Below are 26,243 nucleotides of genomic sequence, written 5' to 3'. Positions count from 1 at the left end.
CAGGGCACGTGCCCAGGTTGTGGGCCAAGTCCCCAGAGGGAGGACATCGCAGGAGGCGGCCCATCGATGTTCTCTCTCATCCACGTTTCTCTCTCTCTCCCTCTCCCTTCCCCTCTCTCTAAAAATCAATAAAGAAAAAAAAATTAGAAAACAAAACACAAACGAGTCACCCCAAACCAGCACGTCCCCTTTCTTCCAAGTCCGCGAGATGCCGCGACAGAACGATCGCCGCCCGACGACCCTGCAGGCTGCCGTCCGGAGCCCCGGCAGCTTCTGGCCCGTCGCAGCGGCAGCGCGGTGGCCGCCGGAAGGCGCCCCCAGGCCGCCCCGAGGGCAGGGCGCGGTGGCCCCGGTCCCGCGGCTCCCGGCGACCGCACCCCGCCCCGCGCGCCCGCTGCGGTTACCTAGCAACCGGGCGGCGTCCTCCCAGCCGGCCCCGCTCGCCGAGCGCGCGGCGCCTACGAGGCCCGGCATGCCCCGCGGCCAGGGCGCGGACTACACGTCCCACAACGCCCCGCCCGCTCGCGGCCGCCCCCGCCCCTGCTCGCCGAGACCCCGCCGGCGGGCGCGGCGACCCTTCCCGGCGCTCCGTGCGCCGTGCGCGGCGCGCTCGCGGTGACCCGGCGCGCGTGAGGTCAGGGCGCGGGGCGGAGCGCTCGGGCGGCGCCATGCGGAGGGGCGAGCGCAGGGGCGCCGGGGGGCCGCGGCCGGGGTCCCCGGTGCCCGCCGGCAAGGCCGCGCTGGAGGAGCCGCCGGAGGGCGCGCCCGGGGGCCGCCGCAGCACCGAGTCCGAGGTCTACGACGACGGCACCAACACCTTCTTCTGGTGAGGGCGGGCGCCGGGCCGGGGGCGTGGCCACCCGGGGGCTGGGGGCGGCCGCGGGGTCGCCGCGTCCGCGCCCCCGGAGCGCGCCCCGGAGACAGCGGTCGCCTGCCCTGTCGGAGCCGGCCCGCGTCCCGTCCGGCCCCTGCGGCGCGGGTCCCGATCCCAGCCCGGCTCCGGGCGGGCGGCCCGTCTGCCTCGGGGGCGGGGGGCGGGGGCCGGGGTCGCGGGGGCCGCGCGCCCCCAGGCGGCGGGCGGGGAGGGTCCCGGAGCGCAGCCGCGGCCCGGCCGTGCGGGGCGCCTCCGCCGCGGGCTCGGTGACCTTGGCCTGGCCGTCACCCTCCTGGGGTGCGCGGCTCCCCGTGCCCGGGGCCAGGCCCGCACGGTGCGCGGGAGAGCCGCCCGGCCCCGGCCCCGGCCCCGCCGGCCGAAAGACGGGCTGCTGGCCCCCGCCCGAGCGGGCGCTGGGGACGCGGGTCCGTTTGGGGCAGACTCGGGAGAGGCGCGGGAAGGCCGGGGTTGGCGTCTCTCCTGTGGGTGCTGGCAGCTGCGATAGGGGTGTCCACCCAGCCCTGCCGTGGGGAGATAATGTGCTGGGGGGCAGGAGCCGCAGGAGGGAGAGGCGTGGGGTGCCTGTCCGCAGGGGCGTGGCCCGGAGCCAGTGGCCCGACTGCCGGGTCCTGCCGGCCGTGCTGCGTGGAGATCGAGCCTGTCCAGCTGTCCTGAGGGAGGACATCACCGTCTCACGGACCAGCTGGTGACCCCTGGAGACTGAGGTTCTGGAGCCAGAGGCTGGGCCCCACTGGGTGCCAGCGACTGTTCCAGAGCTAATCTGGAGGCTTGTGCCACAAGCCTAGGACTCGCGAGGCACAGCCCACCAGGGGCCGAAAACCAGGGTCCCCCTGGCGCTTGTCATTCGGAAGTGGGGCACAGATTTCAGCGGAGCCTGCCTGTGAGGAGGGCCACGGGGCCAGGAAGGCTTTCTGTAAGGGGTGCACAGGGCTGGTGGGTTTCAGGGACCTGCCTTACAGGTGGGTGGTCCTAGCGCCCACTGGTGACCAGCAGCTTCTTGCTACATGTGGGCTTGTCTCCCTCACCTGAGTGCCCTACCAGGTGCCTGCCTGGAGGAACCACTTCCTTGTCCCTTCTTCTGGGTGTCCCCTCACGAACTTGCTGCGCTAGGATTTTTAAAACTTAGTTTATTAGGGAATTTTAATAATTAGTGTACCAAAAAGTTAAAGGCTAAAACTACGTATTTGTGGAAATGACTTTATGTCTGAAAATCACCCACAGAAACTTTTGTGTGGTTCAAAACCTTGCTTTTTTATTTTTTAAGCTTCACCTGAGGGATTTTTTTTTTTCCTTTAGATAGGGGGGGAGGGGGCATCAAAGTGAGACGCATTGATTGGCTGCCTCCTACACGACCCCAATCTGGGCCAGGGATCAAACCTGCACCCCAGGTATGTGCCCTTGACCAGGAATCAAACCTGAGACCTGATGAGCCAAACTGGCCAGGGCTCAAAACCTTGCTTTTAAAGTTTTCCTTTTCAAGGAAGGTTGGGCTTCTTTGGGGCCCATGATGGTGATGTGGAGGCCATGCACCAGGATTTGGGGTTTCTCTGTTACTAGTTGTCAGTCACAGGTGTGGGCCCATGGGAGGGAGTTTGAAGACCACAGGGGTTCAAGGTGCTGCTTCTGCTAATTGCGGTGGTCTCGAGTGGGAGCATCCAGCATCCACAGACACAGAAGACCATGCAAAGATGTGTGTGTTCACGTGTAACACTTGTTTGGGGGATGCTTTGGGCCCTGACGCCCTGGTGAGGTGCCAGTGATGCGCCACCTGTAGCTTGAACGGCCACCCACACTTCCCCGGCTGGGTGTGTGGCTGTGTGGTGTTGGGAGTGCCCGCCTTGCGCCTGGCCTCACTCTGGCCTGCGGTGAGCGCTCTCGGGCCTCGCCCACCTGCAGCACGTCTCACAGGAGTTGGCAGGCTGTCGGGGTGCTGCAGATGCGGGGTCCAGAGCATGCCTTTCTCAGGCACCGATTGAAGGGTTTGCTGGCTTCGCCCACAAACCATGGGAAGCATGACTCCCCAGCCATTGCCTTTTTGGTCATGTGGTCAGTGTCACTGCCCCAACACCCCTTGCAGCCTGCGCCAGGCCTCTCCTGGCTGGTGCGTTGTTGTGCACTGTGCCCCGGCCACACCTCGTGTTTTCTCTAATAGGGTTGGCAGCCTGCCTTCCTGCCCACTCGGCACAGCAAGTGTGGCCATGTCTAGGAGTGACTGACAACGAGGTATTTTCCACTCTCGTGGCAGGGAGCCAGCTGTCCTCACGCCCTCACCCTTGCCAGCTTCTGAAGTCACGGGATTTATAGCCACTGCCCGCCTGTGCCTGGGTCACAGGACCCAGACCTTCCCCGGAGTTACCCATCAGCCACCAAGCCAAAGGGTGCACTGGTCCTCCTGGCCCCGGGAGAAGCAGCAGCAGGTCTGCGCAGTCTCCTCCGCGTCCCCTGTTCTTTCCACACGAGTAGAAAGGGGCTGTGCGCGAGGCGAGGGGGCATTTTTGTGTAAACACACTTGCAAGTTAGTACTTCTGTGCTCGTTTTAAAGATGGGGAAATAGCCCTGGCCTGCCTGCGGTCCAGAGAGACCCGGGTTTGGTTCCCGCTAAGGGCATGTTCCTCAGTTGCAGTTTGTCCCCGGCTCTGGTTGGGTTGTGTGGGTGGCAGCCACTCGATGTGTCCCTTCCCCCCCCGCTCTATCTGAACAAAAAATGGAAAAATGTCCTCCGGTGAGGATAAAAAATAAATAAATAAAGATGGGGAAACAGCCCGGCGGTGTGGCTCAGTGGTTGAGCGTCGACCCTGCACCAAGAGGTCGCCGGTTTGATTCCTGGTCAGGGCACATGCCCAGGTTGTGGGCCCGATCCCCCGTGGGGGGCCTACAGGAGGCGGCCAATCGATGCTCTCTCATCCATGTTTCTATCTCCCTCTCTCTCTAAAACCAGTAAAGAAAAAATAATAAATAAGAATGTTTTTTTTAATCAGGAAAACAACTTTATTTATTTACCTTTTCACCTTCACCTATTTCTCCCCCTGCCTCAGGCAACCACCAGTTTCCCTCTGTATCTGTGAGTCTGTGTCTGGGTGTGTTAGAGTCCACGTGTAAGTGCCCGTCTCTCTCTCACTGACTCGGCTCACTTAGCACAAGGCCCTCGAGGTCCATCCACGTTGTCGAGGTCACACACACTGCGTGTCTTCTTATCCGGTCATCTGAGGGCGGGCGCTGATAGGCTCCTGTCAGGAATGCTGCAAGGAACATGTAGGTACACGCATATCTTCAAGTTTGTGTTTTTGTTTTCTTCAGATAAATACCCAGAAGTGGAGTTACTGGGTCATAGGTAGTTCCTTTTTTTTTTAATGCTCACCCAAGGATATTTTTTCCACTGATTTCCAGACACTATGAGGAGGGCAGAGAGAGAGAGAAACATCAATGTGAGAAAGACACATCGGTTGGCTGCCTCCTGCACGACCCCAGCCAGGGCCAGGGATTGAACCACAACCGAGGTACATGCTCTTGACTGGAATCGAACCCACAACTCTTTAGTCTGCAGGTCAATGCTCTGACTGCTGAGCCACACTGGCCAGAGCCCTTTTTTACAAAATGTTTAATGTTTGTATTGATTCTTTAGAGAGAGAGAGAGAGAGAAACATCAGTCGGCTGCCTCCTGCACGCCCCCTACTGAGGATCGAGCGCACAACCCAGGCATGTGCCCTGACCGGGAATCGAACCGGGACCTCTCAGTCCACGGGACTGCGCTCAATCCACTGAGCCACACCGGCCGGGTAGCAGTTCCGTTTTTAATTTTTTTGAGAAACCTCCACACTGTTCTCCACAGTGGCTGCACCAATGGACAACCCCCCCAACAGTGCACAAGGGTCCCCTTTTCACCCTAGCCTCTCCAGCACCTGTTTGTCGAGTTATTGATGGCAGCCATCTGGCAGGTGTGAGGGGAGAGCTCACTGTGGTGTTAATTTGCATCTCTGATGACTAGTAATGATGAGCCTCTTTTCGTGTGTGTGTGGGCTGTCTCTGTCGTCTTGGAAAACTGTTCAGCTCTTGCCCGTTTTTTAATATGATTGGTTTGCGTTTCTTTTGCTGTTGAGTTGTATGAGTTCTTTATATATTTTGGGTATTAGCCACTCACCCTATAAGATGACATGCAAATGTTGTCTCCCAGACGGTCTCCCCTGCAGGGCAGAGGGGGAGCCTGGTCAGCGGTGACTTCGCCATGGCTCCAGCACCACTGGGCTGGCTGTTCTCCCCGGCCTTCGTCCGGCTCCTGGGTCCTCTGTGCCTCCGTGCCTCGGCGGGACGGGCCAGGTCCGCCCGCTCTTTCTCTGCTTCCCCAGGCCGGGCACTGGCCGCCTGAATGGCAGTGTGAACACGTATCTCGGGCGAAGGGTTGGCTTTGTTTTCCAGGTAACCCTTGTGTTCTGAGGGGAATGGAAAGGTGCGTGGCCAGAGCTGCCCGGGCCATCGTCTGGGCCCCAAGAAACAACCAGAAAACCACTGTTTGTGGAAAGTAACATTAAAGACACAGGACAGACATTCACCATGTACTTTGGCTTGTGGGCTGCAGAGCTGCCGTCCTGTGGGACACCTGCAGGGGGTGCCAGTGCCTCTGAGGTCCTGTAGGGGTGGCCGAAGCCCCCTGCGGAGGGCTGGCCCTGAGCCGCACTGGCCTGTGTTTGGCAGACACATGCCCAGTGTGAGAACTCTCCTGGCTGGGTGGCTCTTGGTGGCAGGGTCCCTGGTGGGTGCCTCCTGCCAGATGCACTCTGGGCCCGAGGGGTCCTGCTCCCTGGTCTCCTTCTTGTCCTGGTCTCTGAAGACGGCCTCTTGAAGGCCTGTGGGACTTTTCTGCTTGGGCCCTGGGCCCTGCCAGTACACTGCCCTGGAGCCTGGCCTTGCACCCACAGTGGTGGTTCCATGACTTTGGGGAGTCTGCGTATCCCTAAGTTACCACACGATGACGACGCTGACTCCCAGTGCGGCTTCTGTCCCCACCTCCCCACAGTGCAGGCCGCTCCCTCCCTCCAAGTGCTCAGGCCTCGGTCCCCTCATCCGAGATCCGAGACCCCGCAGCTGATGCACCTCCACTCCTGCTGAACGGTACCCCGTGAGCAGCTCTCCGAGTTGTTCTGGGTCATTCCGTGTAGTTCTGACACGCCTGCACTCAGGCGGCCCTGCTCTCCCCGTCCCCTTCCCAGCCTTCCTGTTTGCTCGTGTTCTGCTTTAGCCACCTTCTTGTGTTCTGTCTGGTGTTTGGAGTGCCCTCTGGGGCTCCAGGAACGTCCCTAAGCCTCCGACTGGCCACGTCAGGTCGCAGGGCCAGTCAGGGTTCCCGCACTGGCCTAAAGGCCACGCGGCTGCTCGCCCGGGTGCCAAGGCAGGTGGTCCGTCCTCAGGCCCAGCCAAGGAGCTGCTCCGTCCGTTGTCTGCTCTCTTCAGGGCCCTGCTTGAATCCCACCATCTCTATTAAAAACCTCCAAACGGCCCTGGCCGGTTTGGCTCAGCTGTGAGAGCGTCGGCCTGCGGTCCAGAGAGACCCAGGTTCGGTTCCCGCTAAGGGCATGTACCTTGGTTGCAGTTTGTCCCCGGCCCTGGTTGGATCGTGTGGGTGGCAGCCACTCGATGTGTCCCTTTCACATCGATGTTTCTCTGTCTCTCTTCCTCCCGCTCTATCTGAAGATACATGCAAAAATGTCCTCGGGTGAGGATTAAAACAAAAAACCAAAAAACCCAGCAGTTTCTTCGGGCTGGTGAGCTGGCCCCAGTCCCAGGTCCTGCTGTCACCCTCCCTGCAAGAACTGTTAGCTCTGGAGGATGTTTTTGCTGGATGTGGGACCCTTCGATCTCGGAAGCATCTCCTGGAGATGGGGACACCCAGGGCGTGATGATTCCGCCGTCTCTACAAGGACCTGCACTGCTCTTTGGCTCCTGGGAGCTGGGCCTGTGACGCCCTGTGCAGAGGGCTCAGGCCAGTGGCTGACATGGGCCACTGCAGGCTCCTCCCAGGGTCGGCTCTGTGCCCGCAGTCCCCTGGGGCCTGGCTGCTTGTGGCCCTTTCCAGGTGAGCCTGCCTCTCCCCCCACAGCAGGCTCTGAAGGCCAAGCTGGGGCGGGGGGGCAGGACCAGAGCCCACACCCCCTTGGCATCTGCCAGCTCTCCCGAGTGAACACTGGGGGGGTCCACCCTTCCTGCTTGGGGTCCTGGTGTCCCTTACCGCCCTCCCTTGTTTTTTGGGCTGTCATCTTGTGAATCTCAGGTGGTCATGTGTGACTTGCAAGGATGGTCATCAGCATGACCTGCTCAGTGAGAGGGGCCGCGTTACCCACAGCCCCACAGCACATGCTGCTCCGGACGCCGTTCAGGGACCCTCCTGTCCTCTGAGCCGGGACTTGAGTGCGCCCGTGTGCCGAGTGTCCCTCCGCCCGGGTGTGGGGTCTCCCCAGCTAGGGACACTCGGTCCTGCTTTCTCAGTTGGAGGTTGCGTGTCACAGGCGCGGTCCCCATGCTCTGACGCAGTCTGTGTTTGGCTTTCAGGCGTGCACACACCCTGACCGTGCTCTTCATCCTCACCTGCGTGCTTGGCTACGTGACTCTGCTGGAGGAGACGCCTCAGGACACGGCCTACAACACCAAGAGGTAAGCAGGCCGGTCCCGCAGCGCGCACTCAGCCCAGGGCCGCGGGCAGCCCCTGCTGTCACTAGGCCAGAGGGACCGAACGCGCTGCAGCGGCTCAGGATGGAGCCGGAAAAGGGTTTGGGCGCCAGTTCTGGCCTGGGGACAGTGGTGCTTCATCACCACCCAGACACCCCCTAACCCCGCAGGTCTCCCCTTCCCACCCCTTCAGACACCAGTCACAAGTCCAGCTTGTCACCTGTGCTATAAATCAGCCCCCCCAGATGTGGTACTTTGCCAGAGCAGCACTCAGAATGCAGAGAAGCACAGGCCCGGGTGGCTGCGGAAGGAGGGGCTCCACTCCCTCAAAGGCGCCACTGTCCCCAAATCTCCCGTGTTCCCCAACCCAGAAGCTCTTAGAAGCCCCCCTCGGGGTTTTTGGCAGCCCCAGGACACGGGCACAATCGATTAGCCCACTGGCCTCTCCCGCCCTCGGAGGCCGGGGCTGGTTCTCCTGGCCCTGGCCCTTCTCACGGAACAGGAGCACCTTAGTTGCTGCCGTCACAGGGAAGTCTGAGGGTTCTAGGGCTCTGTGCCAGAGGGGGGACAGAGACCAGACACACATCTCTCATTATGAGTCACATGCCAGAGCCTGTGAGTTTGGTGTCTAGGGTGTACGGGTTTTGTGACCAGGAAGGTTCCCCATCAGTGAGCACGGTTCTTCTACGCTGCGTTGATGCTGACGCTCATACCAGCGTTGGGACATCGGACGCCTGTCGGGCAGAGGGTCTTCTCAGTGCCATCTCCAGCAGAGACTGGCTGAAGGTGTGTCCTTTGCCCAAGTCCCAAGGACACTGAGGCCGTTCCCAGGAGTGTGTGAGGAAGATGAGCTGGTTCTAACGTGTTCCTTCGAGTTTTCCGCACTGGACAGACTCGCCTCCTGCTCCAGGCCCACAGGCCCCAGTGGCTCCTGGGATCGCAGGAGGAAGTGGTCATCTGCCACTGTCTGGGCCCGGGCCCCACACAGTCTGCTGGGCAGTGTGAGGAGGCCAGCAGGGGTCCGCGCCGGGCTGGGGACGCCTGGCAGCCAGGGGACCGCTGGTCAGTGTGGTTGGGACTGCGGCTGTGCACCTTCCCTGCTGGCCCAGCGCTGGATCGTGGGGTGAGGTCTGGACGTGTGCCTGGGGTGCGGGGGACGGGCTGTGCGCTCCGCAGGTGTCCGCCGCCCGTTGAGGTGCCAGGTGGCTCCCCGTCGGGCGTGTCCTGGCCTGCTGTCTGGGGGGACTGGAGCGTCATCTGCCGCAAGCCTGGTCACGGGCTTGTCTCCTGGTGAGAAATGGCTGCCGGGGTCTGGACACCGGGCTGTGCTGCCTCGAGGAGCTGTCCTGTCCTCACCTGTGATCCTGGCTCCACCGTCTGCAGGGTGCCCCCCCAGTCCGCTTTGTTGAGTCTTCCTGCCGCCCCCGAGCCCTGGGTGTCAGCTGGAAAGCCGCACCTCCCCCGAGCACTGCCCGCTGCTCCCTGCGGGGCCCTGGCTGCGCTCAGGCTTGGGGGGTGGCCCGTGGGCAGTGGGTCCGAGTGCAGGAGGAAGTGGGCTGGGCGCTGGGCGCTGTGCAGGGACACTGGCACTGTTGGCAGGAGCCCATGTTTGCCTAGAGGGCTTTTTCAAGTAGAATTTGATCTTTTCTGTAAATTTGTCCAGCTGGGTTTATTGACTTTTTTTTTTCTTTATTGATTTTAGAGAGAGAGGAAGGGAGAGAGAGAGGGAGATAGGAACATCGATGAGAGAGAACACTGATCGGCTGCCTCCTGCACACCCCCCACTGGGAATTGGGCCCACAACCTGGGCAGGTGTCCTGACTGGGAATCGAACCAGCGACCCCTTGGTGCAGGGTCGACGCTCAACCACTGAGCCACACAGGCTGGGCAGTTTGTTGACTTTAAAAATAAAATAGTGCCCTACCCTGGCCGGTTTGGCTCAGCGGTTAGAGTGTTGGCCTGCAGTCCAGAGAGACCCAGGTTCGGTTCCCGCTAAGGGCACGGACCTCGGTTGCAGTTTGTCCCCGACCCTGGTTGGATTGTGCGGGTGGCAGCCACTCAATGTGTCCCTTTCACGTCAGTGTTTCTCTCTCTCTCTTCCTCTCTCTTCCTCCCAATCTATCTAAACGAAAAACAAAAAAATGTCCTTGGGTGAGGATAAAAATTAATTAATTAATTAATTAAATAGTAATTTGACCAGAAAAAAATGGTTTATTCAGGAGCAGCAAAGAATTGCAGTTAGGCCCTAACTGGTTTGGCTCAGCAGTTAGAGTGTCAGCCGGCGGACCAAAGAGTCCAGGGTTAGGTTCCCGCTGACGCACCTCGGTTGCAGTTCGTCCCCGGCCCTGGTTGGGGTCGTGTGGGTGGCAACCAGTCGATGTCTCTCTCATATCGATGTTTCTCTCTCTCTCTTCCCCCCTCTGAAGATAAATGTATCTGAAGATAAATGCAAAAATGTCCTCGGGTGAGGATAAAAAAAAAAAAAGAATTGCAGTTAGAGATGAGCTATAGCGAGTCAAACGTGCCAAGGAGAGAAGCATCGCTTCAGGGAGGGGAGGCCCATGGAGGGCAGTTTCTCAGCTCCTGGGCAGTGGCTTCCTGGACCTCTTTTCTTCTTCCTTTTCTTTTTTTTATTTTATCCTTACCTGTTTCTGTTTATCTTCAGGTAGAGAGAGAGAAACATCGAGGTGAGAGGGACACATCTACTGGTTGCCTCCTGCATGACCCCAGCCAGTGGGGACGAACTGCAGTCTAGGTACATGCCCTTGGCTGGAATCGAACCCAGGACTCGTTGGTCCGTGCGGACCCTCTACCGCTGAGCCAAACCAGCAGGGCTTGGACGTCTTTTCTCTGGGGGCTGTAACTGTGACTCCTTCCTCTGGAGAACTCTTCTGGGGCCTGCAAGGGACGTGGTGCTGCACGAGAGCGCCCCCTTCTGGCGAGACTCCATGTCAGCAAGGTGCCCTTGAGCCATTTTCAGGGCGGAGGGTCTATGGCAACGCTGGGCAGGGAGGCCCCAGGCAGGACTTGGTCACACTGAAGAGTCCCCATATCGTGTGAAATTAGGGCAGACATGACCAGTTCCAGTGTCATCAGGCAAGTATTGCCACAGGAAGAAGGTGACCCCTGGCTGCAGTGGGCCCTCGCAGGGTGTCCTGGGAGCACCTCGGAACATGAGGGCAGGGGACTGGTTCTCATCCAGCAGGGGGCAGCACCTCCGCCTGGGCTGTGCCAGGGCTCTGGGGGCAGCTCCCTGCAGAGGCTGACTTACGTCAGAGGGAAGTTTTCATGGATAGGTAATGCTTATTTTTGTTTCGTTTTGTTTCCCTTTTTTTTTTTTTTTGAGATAGAGTGGGAGGGAGGGAGAGAGAGAAACATCATTGGTTGCCTCCCACACGACCCCAACCGGGGCCAGGCATCAAACCTGCAACCCAGGTATGTGCCCTCGACTGGGAATCAAACCCACAGTTCTTCCGTCCTCAGGCCTGTGGTGTGGCCCGGCAAGGGCATGTGCCTGGGGTGCAAGTTTGAGCCCAGACCCGGACCAGGTCCATGCGGGAGGCAACCAGTCGATGTGTCTCTCACATTGATGTTTCCCTCTCGCTCTCTCCCCTTCCTCCCTCCCTTTCATTCTATCTCAAAATTAATGGAAAGATATTCTTGGATGAAGATTAAAAACAACAAAATACATTGCTAAAAATTTAGAAAATTGTTTCTCTTAAGGTTTCAGTTTTGGCTTGTGTATCATTGTTCTTTTTTGGGATATAACAAGCTCTGTCACTTTGGAGGAATAGGTCTAATTTTCTTAAGTCAACATGATTCATGTATAATTTATTATACAATGTTTCCAATTGTAGCTACCGCTCGGTGGGTTTCCACAAATGTATCTGTCTCCCACGATGCAGGCCTGCAGGCCGTGTCCTCCGCGCCCGGGTCAGGCCCCGCTGGCCCGGCAGCCACCCGTCCGGCACCGCAGGTCCTCTTGCTGGCTGCACAGCCGCCATCCGGGGAGCGCCCCGCGCGTGGCCGCTCCCGCTCGGCGCAGTGGGCGGGGTGCACGGGGTGCCTCTCGGGTCGGTCACCGCTGGGAGCGCTCCCCGGGCGGAGCACCGCCCACGTCCTTTCTCTGCGGTGACATTGGGGCGTGCACGTGTCTGTACAGTGTCCATGTGTGCAGGACCTTGTGAGGACCAGGGGAGGCCCCCACAGGCTGCTGGGAAGTCTTCGCAGAATGTGCCTGATGCGGGCTGGTTTCCCTCGGTGCAGAGAACTCTAAACGCCACAACAGGAGAACAAGCGACACAACTAAAAACGGGCAGAAGGTCTGAACAGACCCTGCACCGGAGAAGGTGTGCACATGGCGAGTCAGCACACTTGTCACCAGAGAAACGCGGAGTGGAGTTGAGACACCGCCTCGCACCTTAGAGCGCTTAGAAACAGCGCTGGTGCCAGCGGGGCAAGAGCGGGGTGCGCTCCCCACGGAGGGGCAGGGGGGGTGGTACACAGCAAAGCTCCGCCCCCAGAAAGCCGCAAGCAGATCTTTACAGCAGCTTGACCCCTAACTGCTCCAACTGCAAGGAACCCAGACGTCCCTCCTGCGGGCTTTCTGTGGGGGAGGAAGACTTTCCTGCACCTCTGGGTTCACCTCCAGCCGGTCTAACCTAAATCCGTGTGAGACAGAGTAGTTAGCAAGAAAAATAACCAGATTTAACTGCGTGTGTAGGGTGGGAGCCCCACACCCACAAGAGGCTCGTGGGCAGAGAGTGTGAGGCCCCCGGACGTTCTGCGCGAAGGGCGGGCCAGGCACCAGGCTTTAGAGGAAGGAGGGTCAGCTGCCCCATGAGAGCAGGTGTTCAGCAGTGATTAAGTGCCTGCCCTGCCCTGCAGAGAGGTCGTGAAAAGTTATTTCTGGTGATAAGTTGGCATAAGCAAGGCCGCTAATTGAAGTTTCTCAGGGGAGCGGTAAAGGTTTCTCCTGAGCACACAGGTCTCCATTGCCTCCTGCTCAGAGCCACCCCCATGCTCACGTGGTGTGTCTGGGGGGCCTGTCTGGCCCCTTGGGTCCTGCCTTCCAGACTCCTGAGGACGGTTGCATCCCCGAAGCGGGTTAGTCTATCCTGTGTCTCACTGAACCAGTCTCAGCCTTGAGAACAGTTCCCTTCAACAGCTGCGTCTCGTTTCCGGAGGTGCTGATGCCAGTTGGCTCCCAAAGTTAGGCCTGGGGGCGAGGAGTCAGCCGAGTCCCGCCAGAGCCTTGGGCTCTCTCTTCCCTCCCTGGTGCGCTTACCTACGCGAGTGAAAGGCTTTGGGTCCCCAGCAAGGAGGCAGCCAAGGACCCTGATCCTTCTGTCAACAATTAACTTGATTAACCAGCCTGACTGCCTCCCCGGGTTTCCTCCTTGTCCTTGTGTCCTTGTGTCCTTGTGCCCCGGCTCTTAGGTGTCTCCAGTCTGGGCAGACTTGGTCCCTTAACCTGGTGGGGCTCACAGGGGCCCTCTGGCCCAGCCTGGGGTCGTGATGTGTGGAAATCGGTGTTACCCACCCACATCTGTTTTGTCGGTCTCGTCTTAATAACCATCTAAGGATGTCCACCCTCCGGCACGAGAGCTGGGACTGTCCTTTCTGTCTGCTTTCTTTCACTCCTGTCAATATTTGCTTTGTTCACCTGGGTTTTTTTTTTGTTTGTTTGTTTTTTTGTCTAATCCTCACTCTGGGATATCTTTTCCATTGGTGATTAGAGAGCAGAAGGGCTGGGGAGAGACATCGATGGGCTGCCTTTCACAGGTGCCCCGACTGGGATGGGATCAAACCTGCAACCCAGGGGCGTGCCCTTGACCAGAAATTGAACCCGAGACCCTTTGACTCTCTAAACATTTTCCAACTCAGAATTTTTTCCAATTCAAAGGATCTGAGTCTGTCTGGCCAGTGACAGTAGGCTCTCTGAATCTCAATTGCAGTTCCAACTACTTAAGCCTTTTTATGGAAATACCTGGTGGTACCTTCTCAGGCCTAGAATAAATCTTTACCGTGATGCAGACAGTGCAGCCCCAGGATCCAGAAGCTTACTCCCCCGCATAGAGAAGGCACAGATCCTCGTCACACGTGCAGGCAGGGCGGTGGCATGTGCAAGGTGTCCCCGGTCTCCCACAAAATGTGAGACGCCTCCACCACAGACCAGTGGCTGCTGGAGAGGGGTCATCCAGCACTAACCAGTGATGAAGGTGAGACGACAGGCTGGGGTTGCCATGACACTCCTCAGAGAGCTGGCCCGGCCGGAGAAGGCAACCCCAGTCTGTTTGGCCACCTGGTGCACCCCATTAAGTGTGCCTTCCAGAGACGAAGCCGCTCTCCTGGAATGTAGAACAAGACGCAGGGAAAGCTCACGGTCCTGGGGGAGACTCAGCAGCTCCAGTCTGACCGGGGAGAACGGAGCTCCCTGCCGCAGGCTCGTCAGGAGTCCTGTCCTACGGCCTTTCCTTCTCGTGACAGACGACACAAGACATGCGCAGTGAAACAGCCATCTCGCAGGGGAGAGTCTAAAGAAAACCTGAGTCGTCAAGCCCAGCGAGCCAGCTTCACAGATATTTTTTCCTGCCACTCTGAATTCAGAAGACAGGGGGGCCTCTCCACCTTTAACTTCCACCCCAAGAAGCAGACCAGGGGGACGCTCACCTCCTACCTGCTCCTTCTCACACGCCCCGACCTCAGCTAAAGCCAGCTCACCTGCTCAGGGTGCTCCTAGCGGGACCGATAGTCAAATCCACCTGAGACAGAGTAGCAGGAGAAAATGACCAAGTTTATTCTGACAGAGCCCTGGGGACATGCGGGCTGTCAGACAAGGCCCACAGGGCGTGTAGAAGCGTGGAGCACGTGTGTCACCGAAGGGCAGGGTGCGACGCACAGCCCCAGGGCCGGGGGGCGCTGGCCCCTTCGTCCCAGGCCCAGCTCCAGCCCCCTTGCCCCATGGGGTCGGGGCTGTCACTGGGAGGGCACCCTGGGGTCCCTCCTGCCTCCTGCCTGGAGCAGCCAGCATGGACTTACGCTTACGCACACTGAGGGGCTGTTTGTTCTTTATTTGCAGAGGTATTGTGGCCAGTATTTTGGTTTTCTTATGTTTTGGAGTAACACAAGCCAAAGACGGGCCCTTTTCCAGACCTCATCCAGGTAATTGCCCGTTGTCTGTGTGTGTGCCTTCCTGGCGGCTCTGCTGGGAGCGGCTGCTGTCTGTGCGCTGGTGTGAGACCCCGCCCGGCCTGCCCCAGGCTGTCGTCTGGGGCACGAGGGCTGGTCCTGTTCCTCCCGGGCTCCATTCCTCGGCCTGCCCTGCCGCTCTCGCCCGTGTCTGCCCACCCGTCTTCCTGGGCTGCTTCCCGCACATGCGTTTCCCCCAGAGCTGCCCGTGGGCCAGGGGGGCTCCAAGGGGCCGCGCTTTAGGCTCGAGGTGCGCCCTGCACCGGCACTGCCTGCGGCACTGCCCCTCGCTGCCCCACCCCGGAGTCAGAGCTGCTAGGGCCAGCTCCCTGGGGGCTGCGCAGTGTTTCTTCTGGCTCAGGAAGGGTGTGTGTTTATCCTGAAAATTTGGAAAATACAAAAAACATTTTTAAGTAAAAGTGAATGCCGCTCACACGCAATGACGACTGGTAAGCTCTGATGTGTGTGTGTCTGCACACACATCGCCACACACTGGGATCGAGTGGGGGGGTCACCGCGCATTTTCCACCGCGGAGCGACACAAGCATGTCCTTGTCTTTGACGGCTGGGTTCTGACACTGCTCGCTCAGCGTCATCTGAATGCACCACAGTGAACCAGCTCCGTGGGGGAGGTTCTGGTTTTCGCTGCGGTGAACGGGCACAGTTCTCCACCCAGCAGCTGGAGGGGCCCTCAGAAGGGGCATGTCTGTGCCCAGCACACACGCTGCTGGTCAGCAGGGTGCCCGTGTCCGAGCACCTGAGAGGCAGGGCACGGCCACACTGAGGCTGGAAGGGCGGGGCCATCTGGAGCGGCAGGGCCTCGGCCTGCTCCGGGTCTGCACCTCCCGTCCTGCCCAGAACGGCGGGGAAGCCTGCACAGTGCAGAAGGGAGGTGACTGTGAAAACACCAGAATCGCAGTGAACGCCAGAGCGCCGGTCAGCCGGTCAGCCGGATCCGTCTGGAAGGAAGAGGGCCCGGCTGGAAGCTGGACCAACGCGGTCGCAGCGAGAGGCAGTGGGACTGACAGCCCTGCCAGGGCCAGAATGGCCAGTGCAGCTGCTTGTTCTGGCCTTTGGCCCCTGGGCTCCAGGAGACCCACCGGCGGGAAGCTGGTCACCCTCATGGACACCTGGCTCTCTGGAGGCCAGCAGGCGGCCTGGTCTGCCAGCCCTGCCGCGTCTCCCTCGTGGCTCGTGCTCTGCCCAGTGTCCTTGCCGACCTGGGGTGTGATTCTGGGAGCCTGGCCTGGGCGCCTTCGTCCAAATGTCTCCCCAACCCAGTGGTTGGCAGGGACCCTCCAGCTCTGGGACCAGGGAACTTGTTCCAAGCTTCTGCCACCGTGAGGGCGCGGAGAAGACGTATTGTCTGCCACCTCGTGTCCATCCCGTGTCCCAGAACTGCTTTGGCAGTTTTCCTGAGGACTCTCTGTGTCTGTATTTTCTGCCTGAGCCAGGCTGGTTCCACACGGGTGGGGGGCAGAGGTCGGCTTCCAGCTGAGGTGCAGGTGTGCAGTACATAGCGAATGCCGAGCATCAGCTGAGCCTCCTGCTGCCCACCCCGTGCGCCCCGTGGCTGGTCCTCCCCAGCAGACGAAGCCCAGCCCTGAGGGTGCTCGGTTGGCCTACAGACCCGTGGGGGCTCCGTGCCTGGGCTGGGAACTCTCCCTCCCTGCTGGCACGTCAGGCCCTGGCAGCCTCCCTACCACCCATCTGTATGCCCAGCCGGCGCTGCGCGTGGTGGGGGTGAGCTGGGGACCCCCTAGACGACCAGGGCCCTGGCTCTGCGGGCACCGTTTTCATCCCAGATGAGTTGTTCTTGAAGCAGACTGGAGGTTTCCACCATCGTGAGCAAAGGGAAAGGACTGTCGAGGTGCTTGGAAGGCGAAGGTCACCGTGTGCATTTCAGAATAGTTCTAGACTTCCCCTCCCGTCGTCTCCTCCCCGGTGGGAAACGGGCTTTACATTGGCGAAAGGCAGGGGGCGGGGGGCGCAGGGCACGCACAGTTCCCGTGCGCCACAGAGGACCGGACACCGACAGGTCACCGCCTCCGTCACCTCGTGGGGACAGTGTGTTTGGCAGTGAGAACCTCTCAGAAGTGCTGTCTTAGCCACTCTCAAGCCTGACGCACCGCTGCGGACAGTGGATGGTCCCCACAGGCGCCTGGAGCCCAGCTGGGTCCGTCCCAGGAAATGCTGGCTCAGCCTCGGGACACGCGCCAGTGTGCCCGTCTCCTCACACAGGAGCGGCCCCCTCACGTGCAGGAAGTACAGCTTCATACTCGTCTGTGATAGAAACTTAGAGACTGGAACTGAAAGATTTTTCTTGACATGATACAAGGTACCACGAGGAACCGGAGGCCTGTGCTGTGCAGGGTTAGACATGCTGCTCGTAAACACAGGATGGTGTTTCTGTCTCTGCTTCTGTCCCTCTGCACTGCAGTGAGGCAGGACAGAGAAATAGAGCCCTGGCTGGTGTGGTCAGTGGTTAGCGCGTCGGCACCCACGCCAAAGGGTCACAGGTTTGATTCCTGGTTCAGGGTTCAATTGCCAGCCCTGGTCAGGGCACGTGCAGGAGGCAACCAATCGATGTGTCTCTCTCTTTTTCTCCCTCCCTTCCACTCTCTAAAATTCAATGGATAAAATATCCTCGAGTGAGATTAATAAAAGAAAGAAAAAGAAATAAAGATCGGAGGACTGGAATGGAAGGAATGGAGGAAAAGCCTGCAGAGAGCGTGGACTCCCTCCGAGTCAGGCTGGGCCTTGTGAAGTCTGCCAGACTGCGCCGGGCCAGGCCGATCGCGGGCCGGGCCCGGGCTCCCTGACGCTGCGCCCTGTCTTTGCAGCGTACTGGAGGTTCTGGCTCTGCGTCAGCGTGGTCTACGAGCTGTTTCTCATCTTCATACTCTTCCAGGTAAGCTGCTTCTCTTGGCGGGTGGCCCAGGGGTCGAGGGGACCGAAGGCCGTGCAGCTCAGCCCTCTGGAGCTGTCGGCAGAAGTCCCCCGTCTGCGATGTGGGAGGGAGGAGAAACTGCCCTGGCTGGCCTGGCTCAGCGGTCAGAGCGTCGGCCTGCGGTCCAGTGAGACCTGGGTTCGGTTCCCGCTAAGGGCACGTACCTTGGTTGCAGTTTGTCCCCGGCCCTGGTTGGTCGTGCGGGTGGCAGCCACTCGATGTGTCCCTTTCACATCGATGTCTCTCTCTCTCTCTCTCTCTTCCTCTCTCTCCCCCCTACTCTATCTGAACAAAAAATGGAAAACATGTCCTCAGGTGAGGATTTAAAAAAAAAAAAACTTGGGTGAGGATTAACCAAAAAAAAAAAACGAGAAGAGAAAGAACTTTATTCAAGTGAACAGCTTGCACCCTGGAGACAAATGGGAAGCTGCCTTTTCTTTTTAGTATGTTTTTACTGATTTTTTTAAAGAAAGAGGAAGAGGAAGAAAGATAAAAACATCTACCCAGCCCTGGCCGGTTTGGCTCAGCGGTTAGAGCATCGGCCTGCGGTCCAGAGAGACCCGGGTTCGGTTCCTGCTAAGGGCACGTATTTCAGTTGCAGTTTGTCCCCGGCCCTGGTTGGTCGTGTGGTGGCAGCCACTCGATGTGTCCCTTTCACGATGATGTTTGTTTCTGTCTCTTCCTCTCTCTCCTTCCCACTCTATCTGTACAAAAAATGGAAAAATGTCCTCGGGTGAGGATAGAAAAAACAAAAACAAAAAACATCTACCCATGCACCAGGAGGTCGCTGGTTCGATTTCCAGTCAGGGCACATGCCCTGATCCCCAGTGGGGGGCGTGCAGGAGGCGGCCAGCTGATGTTCTCTCTCATGGATGTTTCTGTCTCTCTAAAATCGATAAAGAAAAATTTTTTGAAAAGAAAGAAAGAAACATCAATCGGCTGCATCCTATACACCTCCAACTGGGGATCGAGCCTGCAACCTGGGCGTGTGCCCGATCAGGAATTGAACCCGGACCTCTCAGTCCACAGGACACGCTCAGTCCACTGAGCCACACCCGTCGGGCGGGAACCTACCTTTTACGGGAAGGTTCCTGCCCTGGTTCCCAGTTGGTCTGTTTCCTTTTCTTTTCACCTCTTTTTTTCCCCTTTTGCATTGTTGAAAGGGTTACAGGTGTCCCCTTTTTGCCCCCCATTGACCCCTCCTTCCTGCTCCAACCCCCCCTGCCTTCCCCAGCCTTGTGTCCCTGTCCATTGGTGGTGGACAGATGCGTGTAAGTTCTTTGGTTTATCTCTTCCCGCACCCCCTCCACATCCCTCCGAGGCTGTCAGTCTGTTCCCTGCTTCCATGTCTCTGGATCTTGGTCGATTGCTTGTATCGTTCATTATGTCCCACAAATAAGCGAGACCATGTGATATTTGTCTTTCTCTGTTTGGCTTGTTTCACTTAGCATAATATTCTCCTTTCCCTGCATGTCGTCTCAAAGGATAAGAGATCTTTCTTTCTCACAGCTGCATAGTACTCCATTGTGTACATGTACCACAGCTTTTTATCCATTCGTCTACTGATGGGCACTTGGGCTGTTTCCAGATCTTAGCTATTGTAAATAGTGCTGCTATGAACATGGGGGTACATATGTTCTTTCTGACTGGTGTTTCAGCCTTCTTAGGGTACATTCCTAGAAGTGGGATCACTGAGTTAAATGGCAGTTCTATTTTTAATTTTTTGAGGATATTCCACATTGTTCTCCACAGTGGCTGCAGCAGTCTGCGTTCCCACCAGCAGTGCACTAGGGTCCCCTGTTCACACCCTCCAGCACTCCTTTGCCAGTTGGTCTATTTCTATGCAGATGAGGGATCCAGATTTGCACTGTCTGATTGGTCCAAATAGCACTGTCCTGATTGGTCAGCTTCACACATTCTGTTGGTTGTTGAGCTGCTCTGATTGGTCGGTATGGTGCAGATGAGGTGTCGCTGAGCAGCTGGTCTCAGCTTGTTTATGGGAAGAGGACACAAGGAGCTTCCTCTGGAGGGTCTGCTGGGAGGCAGGGCTCCAGGCGGGGGCCGTCCTCCCACGTGGGGGGCCCTGTCCCTATGGCTGCCGGGTTCCGGTCCTGGACTCTGCCGGGTTCAGCACAGTGGGGCCTTGAGGTCCACAGAAGCAAGGCCGAAACCCAACAAAAGTGAGCAGAGGCTTAGAGGGACCTCCAGAAGGGTCTGTTTTCGGGGAGACTAGAACGTCACGTTTCAGCAGAATCTGTTCTGCGCGTGGAGCTCAGCAGGCCCGCCCGGGTCTCTGGTGAGGGCTGTCAGCGTGGGCCGCGCCCTGGCAGCCTCAGGTCAGGCACAGGCAGGCCCAGTGTATGGACTGGTTCCCGTGCGGGCACCTGGGGCCGCCACAGCTGGGAAAGAAGCACGTCGGACCCGGGACTCGGTGCCCCCGGTGGTTAAGGGGGACCCAGGGCTGGTCCTCACTGGGCGTCTGTGTTGGCGGTGGGCCCGCTGTGGCTCTCCCCTCCCAGCCGCCCTGCAGGGAGGGGGGTGTGCTGTGCTGGGGTCTGCCTGCGTGTGTCTGGCTGGTTCTTGGTCACGGGGTGAGTTTTGCTGGTTTAGGGTAGGTGTGCCGGTCTGCGAGTGTTGACACCTGTGTATATGTGCGGGAACACCAGTTAGGACAGAACGGTCCCCTCCCCCAGGCGCTTCCGGTCACCCTGAGGGTGCCCCCCCAGCCCTCAGCCCTCCAGCACCAGGGCTCCGCCTTGGGGCCTCCCGTGAGCGGAGCTGGCAGCCCCGATGCCGGGAGCGCACCCTCCCGTGTCGTCACACTGCCGTCCCTTCTGTTGCCGACTCTGCCCTGCAGCAGGGGACGCGCGGGTTGTTTCTGGGTGGGGGCCGTGGGGGCCGTGGGCCCGGAGCTGCCCTTGAGCCCCCCCAGCTCCCGCGGGGGTCCGGCCTCCAGGGGCTGCCCGCTGCCCCAGCGCCCGGCTTGCTTCCTCCCAGCCACCGGCCGGGGCAGCGGTGTCTCGTCCCCAATCTGATCTGCGTTTCTCGACTGGCTGGTTATGGTGCCCAACTTCTCACGCGTTTATTAGCCGTGCAAACATCCCCTTGGTGAAGTGTTCACGTTTTTTGCCTTTATAAAAAATTGAATTATTATTATTATTTGAATCCTCACCTGAGCATATTTTTTTCAAATATCTTCAGATAGAGTGGGAGGGAGGGAGAGAGAGAGGGAGAGAAACATCGATGGGGGAAAGAGGCATCGACTGGCTGCTTCCCGCACAACCCTGACCAGGACCGTGGACGAACCACGACTGAGGTACGCGCCTTGACTGGGATCGGACCTGCGACTCTGTTCTGCTGGCCGACGCCCCAACCACTGAGCCAAACCAGCCAGGGAGACTTTTTAATTTTTTCATATGGTCCAAGGCCTCGCTGGATGTGTGAGGTGCAGACACGCTCTGCTCTCCAGGTCTGCAGCCCGCCCTTGCGGTGAGCGGGACTCCTCCGTGGTGAGGCCTTCGGGGCAGGGACGGGGCAGGCCGTCCCCTGTGTGGGCGTGGCTGCTGGGCCCCTTGCTGTTTCACCACCAGATCCCTTCCCAACAGGTGTCCCTGTTCTCGTTCACACCCCTGGTGCCCCTTTTCTGTCCCAGGACCACAGGACATCTAGTGGCCACGTGTCCTCGGGCCCTCTGGGCTGTGTTATCCGACGTCCTGTTTGGTCATCTGGACAGTTCTGAGGAGCACTGGCCAGGGTGGAGTCACACATCCCTCCTGCTCCTGTTTGTCAGGGTCACCTTGGCCGTTTCTGTAGCGGCAGGTGGGCTGCCGACGGGGCGTCTCCCCAGCACAGAGCTTGGTCTGTCCGCGCCTCTCACCTCTTCAGCAGCATCGGGAGCTCTCCGGGCTGCCCGCCCTGAGCAGTTCCTGGCCCCGGTGCTGCTGTGAGGGGACTTGTGTTCTCAGGTTCAGTCCTGGTTTGCTCGTTACAAATCCGTGGAAACGCAGTGTTCATGGGCCGATCTCGTCCAGCCACCTTGCTGAGCCTGTTCAGTCTGGCAGTTCTGTTGTCGCTGCTGTTTCGTTGGGTTTCTGGCCGTTTTCTGGATCCTGAGTGGTGTCATCTGCACAGAGAGGGGCTGTGTCCACGGCAGCCAGGAGGCGGGCGGCCGGCAGCCCTCCCCTCGGGAAGAGCCTCGCACGCGCGGCCAGCCGGGGTCTCGTGGGCCTCGGCTCGGGTATGGGGCGGCCTGTGCTCGCACGGTCTGGCTGGGCGCGGTCCTGCGGCAACATGCTCGCACTGTCCAGGCCCTGCCTGGGCGCACGGCCCCCCATGCACCACCGCTGGGCGTCCGCACGCTGCCGCAGAGACCTGCCTCCTCACCGCGAGGAGCAAGCCCTCCTCTGTGACGCCGTGTGCACGCAGGAAGCGCTTCTGGTCGTGACCCCGCTCTGGTGACGTCACTCGCGCCGCCGTGGGCGCTGGGAGCTCCCGTGCTGGCTCCCACGCACCTCACAGGCCCCCCGGGGTCCTTGGTGTCCCCTTGTCTGCCTGGTCTTCCTGAGCACTTCCCTTTGATCTGGCACCGGAGATGCTCCAGGCCCCTCCCTGGGCGTTCCCTGCCCAGCACCCTGGTCCTTTCCTGGGGGACGGTCTCAGGGACTGAGCTCTGGGTGCTCGCTGCTCCTTGACTGGGATCCGTGTCCACAAGGGAGCCAAGGGGTGGGTGCCAGTGGGTGTCAGTCTGTCTTCCTCGGGTGGCGTCAGCCCTCAGAAGCCCAGTTTTCCACATTTAAGGGCTGAGTATCCGAGAATCTGCCCCTGCTGACTGGCCGCTGACTCAGGGTGCAGCCCTCTACCCCCGGTCCTGGGTCACCGGAGCACCGTGACTTCAGTGATGTGTGTCTGTCTGAGGGACACGTCCAAAGGCTCCGAGCCAGGGGCGGCCCAGCCGTGTGACGGACAGTCTGAGTGTCCCCTGCCCCGCGGCCTCGTGCCCTCCACCTCTGACCCCGGCTGCTGCTCAGGGCAGGGCTGTAGGAGCCGGGTCCTGGGATGGGCACGCGGGGGGCTGCCCTCCTCGCCTCGCAGTCCCGGAGTGTGTGCCGGTGCTGGTGTCTGCATGTCCGGCTGTCCTGACGTCGTGAGACCCCCCAGTGCTGGGGCTGCCCCCGTCCCTCCCACAGGAGGTGCAGAACGTCACCTGGGGCGTGGGGCTCCCAGTCTGCTCAGCCCTGAGTGGGGGGCAGCGTGTTGGCCACACGGTCAGTGGAAGTGTTGTCCGCGCACCGTGAGCCCCGTCCGCGTGTGTGGCTGGAAGCGCCGGTGACGGCCGGAGGTGTGTCTGGCCCCTGACGAGATGCTGCCCTTGCAGACCGTGCATGATGGCCGCCAGTTTCTGAAGTACGTTGACCCCAGGCTGGGGGTCCCGCTGCCAGAGAGGGACTACGGGGGGAACTGCCTCATCTACGACGCGGACAACGAGACGGACCCCTTCCACAACGTCTGGGTCAGGACCGGGCCCCATTGGGGGGGGCCAGGACGAATGTGTGGGGCCCTGCTGTCCTTGGCTTAGGGTGTGCCCCACGCACCACACCTGCAGGGGACCCTGCACTGTCCCCAGGGTCAGGCAGGCGCTGCTCAGGGCCCTCGGTTGGGTGGGGACGACCCCGTGCCAGGCACAGGGAGTGGGGGCCACGGCGGGGGGTCTGGGGGCCCTGAGGGGGTGGGCTGCACGTCGGGCATGTCTGAGGCCCACGCCCCTCGCCCACAGGACAAGCTGGACGGCTTCGTGCCTGCGCACTTTATCGGCTGGTACCTGAAGGTGAGGCAGGCTCCCTGCTGCTTGGGTCCTGGTCTGCAGCTCGCTGTGGTCTGGGCCGTTGGCCAGTCGTGGGTGGACAGTCAGAGTGGCCTTGGTGAAGATGAGCAAGCTGTCCGGAGGGTTTGTGAAACCGCCTGGGGCGCTGGGTGGGACCCCCGGGGCCTGCACCCCATGCCTGTCCTGCTCCTGAGAGCGCATGGCCCTGACCCAGCCGCCCCCGGGCCCCCAGACCCTGATGATCCGCGACTGGTGGACATGCACGATCGTGAGCGTGATGTTCGAGTTCCTGGAGTACAGCCTGGAGCACCAGCTGCCCAACTTCAGCGAGTGCTGGTGGGACCACGTAGGTGCCAACACGCACCCCGTCCACGTGGGGTTGGCAGTGTCCCAGGACCCAGGCCTGCCCACCCTGCCCTTGGGGTCCCCCCAGACAAGGCGGGACGTGCTCAGGGTCCGTGGTGTCTGCCTCCCGCCCCCAGTGGATCATGGACGTGCTGGTCTGCAACGGGCTGGGCATCTACTGCGGCATGAAGACCCTCGAGTGGCTGTCCCTGAAGACCTACAAGTGGCAGGGCCTCTGGAACATTCCGACCTACAAGTACGTCTCCCGAGGGCCTGCCGCTCGGGGTCTGGGCGTCGGTGTGGGCCGGGGGTGGCCCCCGAGATCCAGGCCCAGCTCTGTCTGACGTGTCTGTTGGGAAGGGTGACAGTCGAGGATTTTGCCTCCTATAATCTCCACTTGAGATTCAACCCTGGGCTGCCCGTGGGAACCCCACGAAGGCCCACAGTGCGGGACGTCAGCCCGCCCCAGTCTGACCAGCATCCTCACCCTCAAAGGCCCTTCCTGGAGGCTCCTCCCCTGAAGTGGGTGCCAGCACTGTCGTTTTTGTTTGAATTTAAAAGAAATGAACAGCCCAAGAAGAGACCTGGGGCGGGCGGCCAGGGCTGAGAAATGGGGTGCCCTCTCCCACACATCCTGGGTGCCCCGGGCAGGGGCGTGGGGCCAGGAGCCCGCTGACGGACGCCCCACCCCGGCTCCAGGGGCAAGATGAAGAGGATCGCCTTCCAGTTCACGCCCTACAGCTGGGTCCGCTTCGAGTGGAAGCCGGCCTCCAGCCTGCGCCGCTGGCTGGCCGTGTGCGGCATCATCTTGGTGGTAAGCAGCCGCCTGGCGCGCGGCCCGCGGGCCCGGCACCACACCCACCCTCCCCTGTCCCCCAGTTTCTGTTGGCAGAGCTGAACACGTTCTACCTGAAGTTCGTGCTGTGGCTGCCCCCGGAGCACTCCCTGGTGCTGCTGCGGCTGGTGTTCTTCGTCAACGTGGGCGGCGTGGCCATGCGGGAGATCTACGACTTCATGGACGACCCGTGAGCCGCGGGCGGGGGCGGGCCTGGGCCCAGCGCAGCCGGCCAGGCGCCCTCAGCCGTGTGCCTCCCCACAGGAAGCCGCACAGAAAGCTGGGCCAGCAGGCCTGGCTGGTGGCCGCCATCACCGTCACGGAGCTGCTCATCGTGGTGAAGTACGACCCGCACACGCTCACGCTGTCGCTGCCCTTCTACATCGCCCAGTGCTGGACGCTCGGCTCCGTGCTCGTGCTCACCTGGACCGTGTGGCGCTTCTTCCTGCGGTGAGGGCCGCCCGTCCGGCTGGGCGTCGTCTGGGTCCTGTGGCTCCGTCCTCCCGCCCTGGCCGTGCAGGGCCGTCCCTGGGGCCCGCAGGCTGAGTGACCCGGCCCCCGCTGCCCCCAGGGACATCACCCTGCGGTACAAGGAGACCCGGCGGCAGAAGCAGCAGAACAACAGTGACCAGGGCAACACGGTCGGCAACACAGACAGGCACGCGCCTGTGCCGGACCCCGCCCCGGGGCCCGCGGAGGATGAGCAGGAGGGCGCACCGGCTCTGAGCTGACCTGCCCCACGACCGCCAGGACACAGGCCTGTGTCCCTTTCTCCTCGGATCCCACCAGGAGCCGACACCCTCCCTTTCCCCACACAGCGGACTGGGGCGTGGGGAGGCCGTCCGGCAGGGCTGGTGAGCGGGTGGCGGTGCGTGTGCACGTCTGCTCTGCTCCGGGCTCCGGAGGCGTCTCGGGCAGCAGGTGTGGCTGGGCACGCCCTGGGGCAGCAGTCCTCTGTGCCGTCAGCCCACCGGCCCCTGGACCACCCCGAGCCCTGGTGCCCGGAGGTCCCGGCCCCTAACCCTGCTGGCCCCACTCCACCCCTGGCCCTTGTGTTACTGACTGGTCCACCAGCCCAGGGAGGCCGAGAAGGTGGGTCCCAGCTGCAGCGCTGAGCCGTTCCCTTGGGAGCCCTCCTCCACCCAGCTCACCTAGAGGGCGAGCGGGCCGGGGCGGGTCTCCAGGGAGGCACTGGCCGACACTCCCAGGCCCTGTGCCCATGGTTGGAAGGACGGGGCCTGGGGTCCCTGGCCCCAAGTTGGTGGTCATCTCCAAGAGCAAACAGAACAAATAAACCTGCAGTGGTCTGACATGCGTGTCCTTACTGACCCCAGCCTCCACTGTGCCCCTCCCCCACCACCCTGGGGAGCGTGGCCCAAAGGGGTGGGAGTCCAGGCTCAGGGCTGCCCGGCTGGGGCAGGGTCACCCGCCTGCTCCATCGGTGCACCTGGCACGGACTGCGTGTGGCAGGGGCTGGGAGCTGGTGCTGCTGGGGGCGGGTCGCGAGGACCTTGGCTGCAGAGGCAGGTGCCCCGAATCCGAGTCCCCA

The 26,243-nt window shown here is 60.6% G+C and overlaps 1 protein-coding gene across 10 annotated transcripts; it reads left to right on the top strand.

The window, feature by feature from the left end:
* The first annotated feature begins 512 nt into the window (after positions 1-512).
* On the top strand, positions 513-26,004 carry PTDSS2 (phosphatidylserine synthase 2). Of its 10 annotated transcripts, none has more exons than XM_036281075.1 (12): positions 513-826; positions 7,436-7,537; positions 14,634-14,716; positions 17,587-17,654; positions 23,068-23,202; positions 23,467-23,517; positions 23,747-23,860; positions 23,997-24,115; positions 24,559-24,673; positions 24,739-24,884; positions 24,959-25,144; positions 25,266-26,004. In XM_036281075.1, the coding sequence occupies exons 1-12, from the start codon at positions 669-671 to the stop codon at positions 25,423-25,425; spliced, it is 1,437 nt and encodes a 478-aa protein (XP_036136968.1). In that variant the 5' UTR covers positions 513-668; the 3' UTR covers positions 25,426-26,004. The 10 variants fall into 10 exon arrangements, with proteins under 10 accessions (XP_036136968.1, XP_036136977.1, XP_036136971.1 ...); XM_036281078.1 differs by lacking the exon at positions 513-826 and adding an exon at positions 1,475-1,599; XM_036281076.1 differs by lacking the exon at positions 513-826 and adding an exon at positions 3,954-4,151.
* Positions 26,005-26,243: the final 239 nt, after the last annotated feature.

This window comes from Molossus molossus, unplaced genomic scaffold (genome assembly GCF_014108415.1).
Source record: "Molossus molossus isolate mMolMol1 unplaced genomic scaffold, mMolMol1.p scaffold_m16_p_31, whole genome shotgun sequence".
In the NCBI taxonomy this organism is placed as follows: Eukaryota; Metazoa; Chordata; class Mammalia; order Chiroptera; family Molossidae; genus Molossus; species Molossus molossus.
This window is presented reverse-complemented; position numbering and strand designations above follow the sequence as displayed.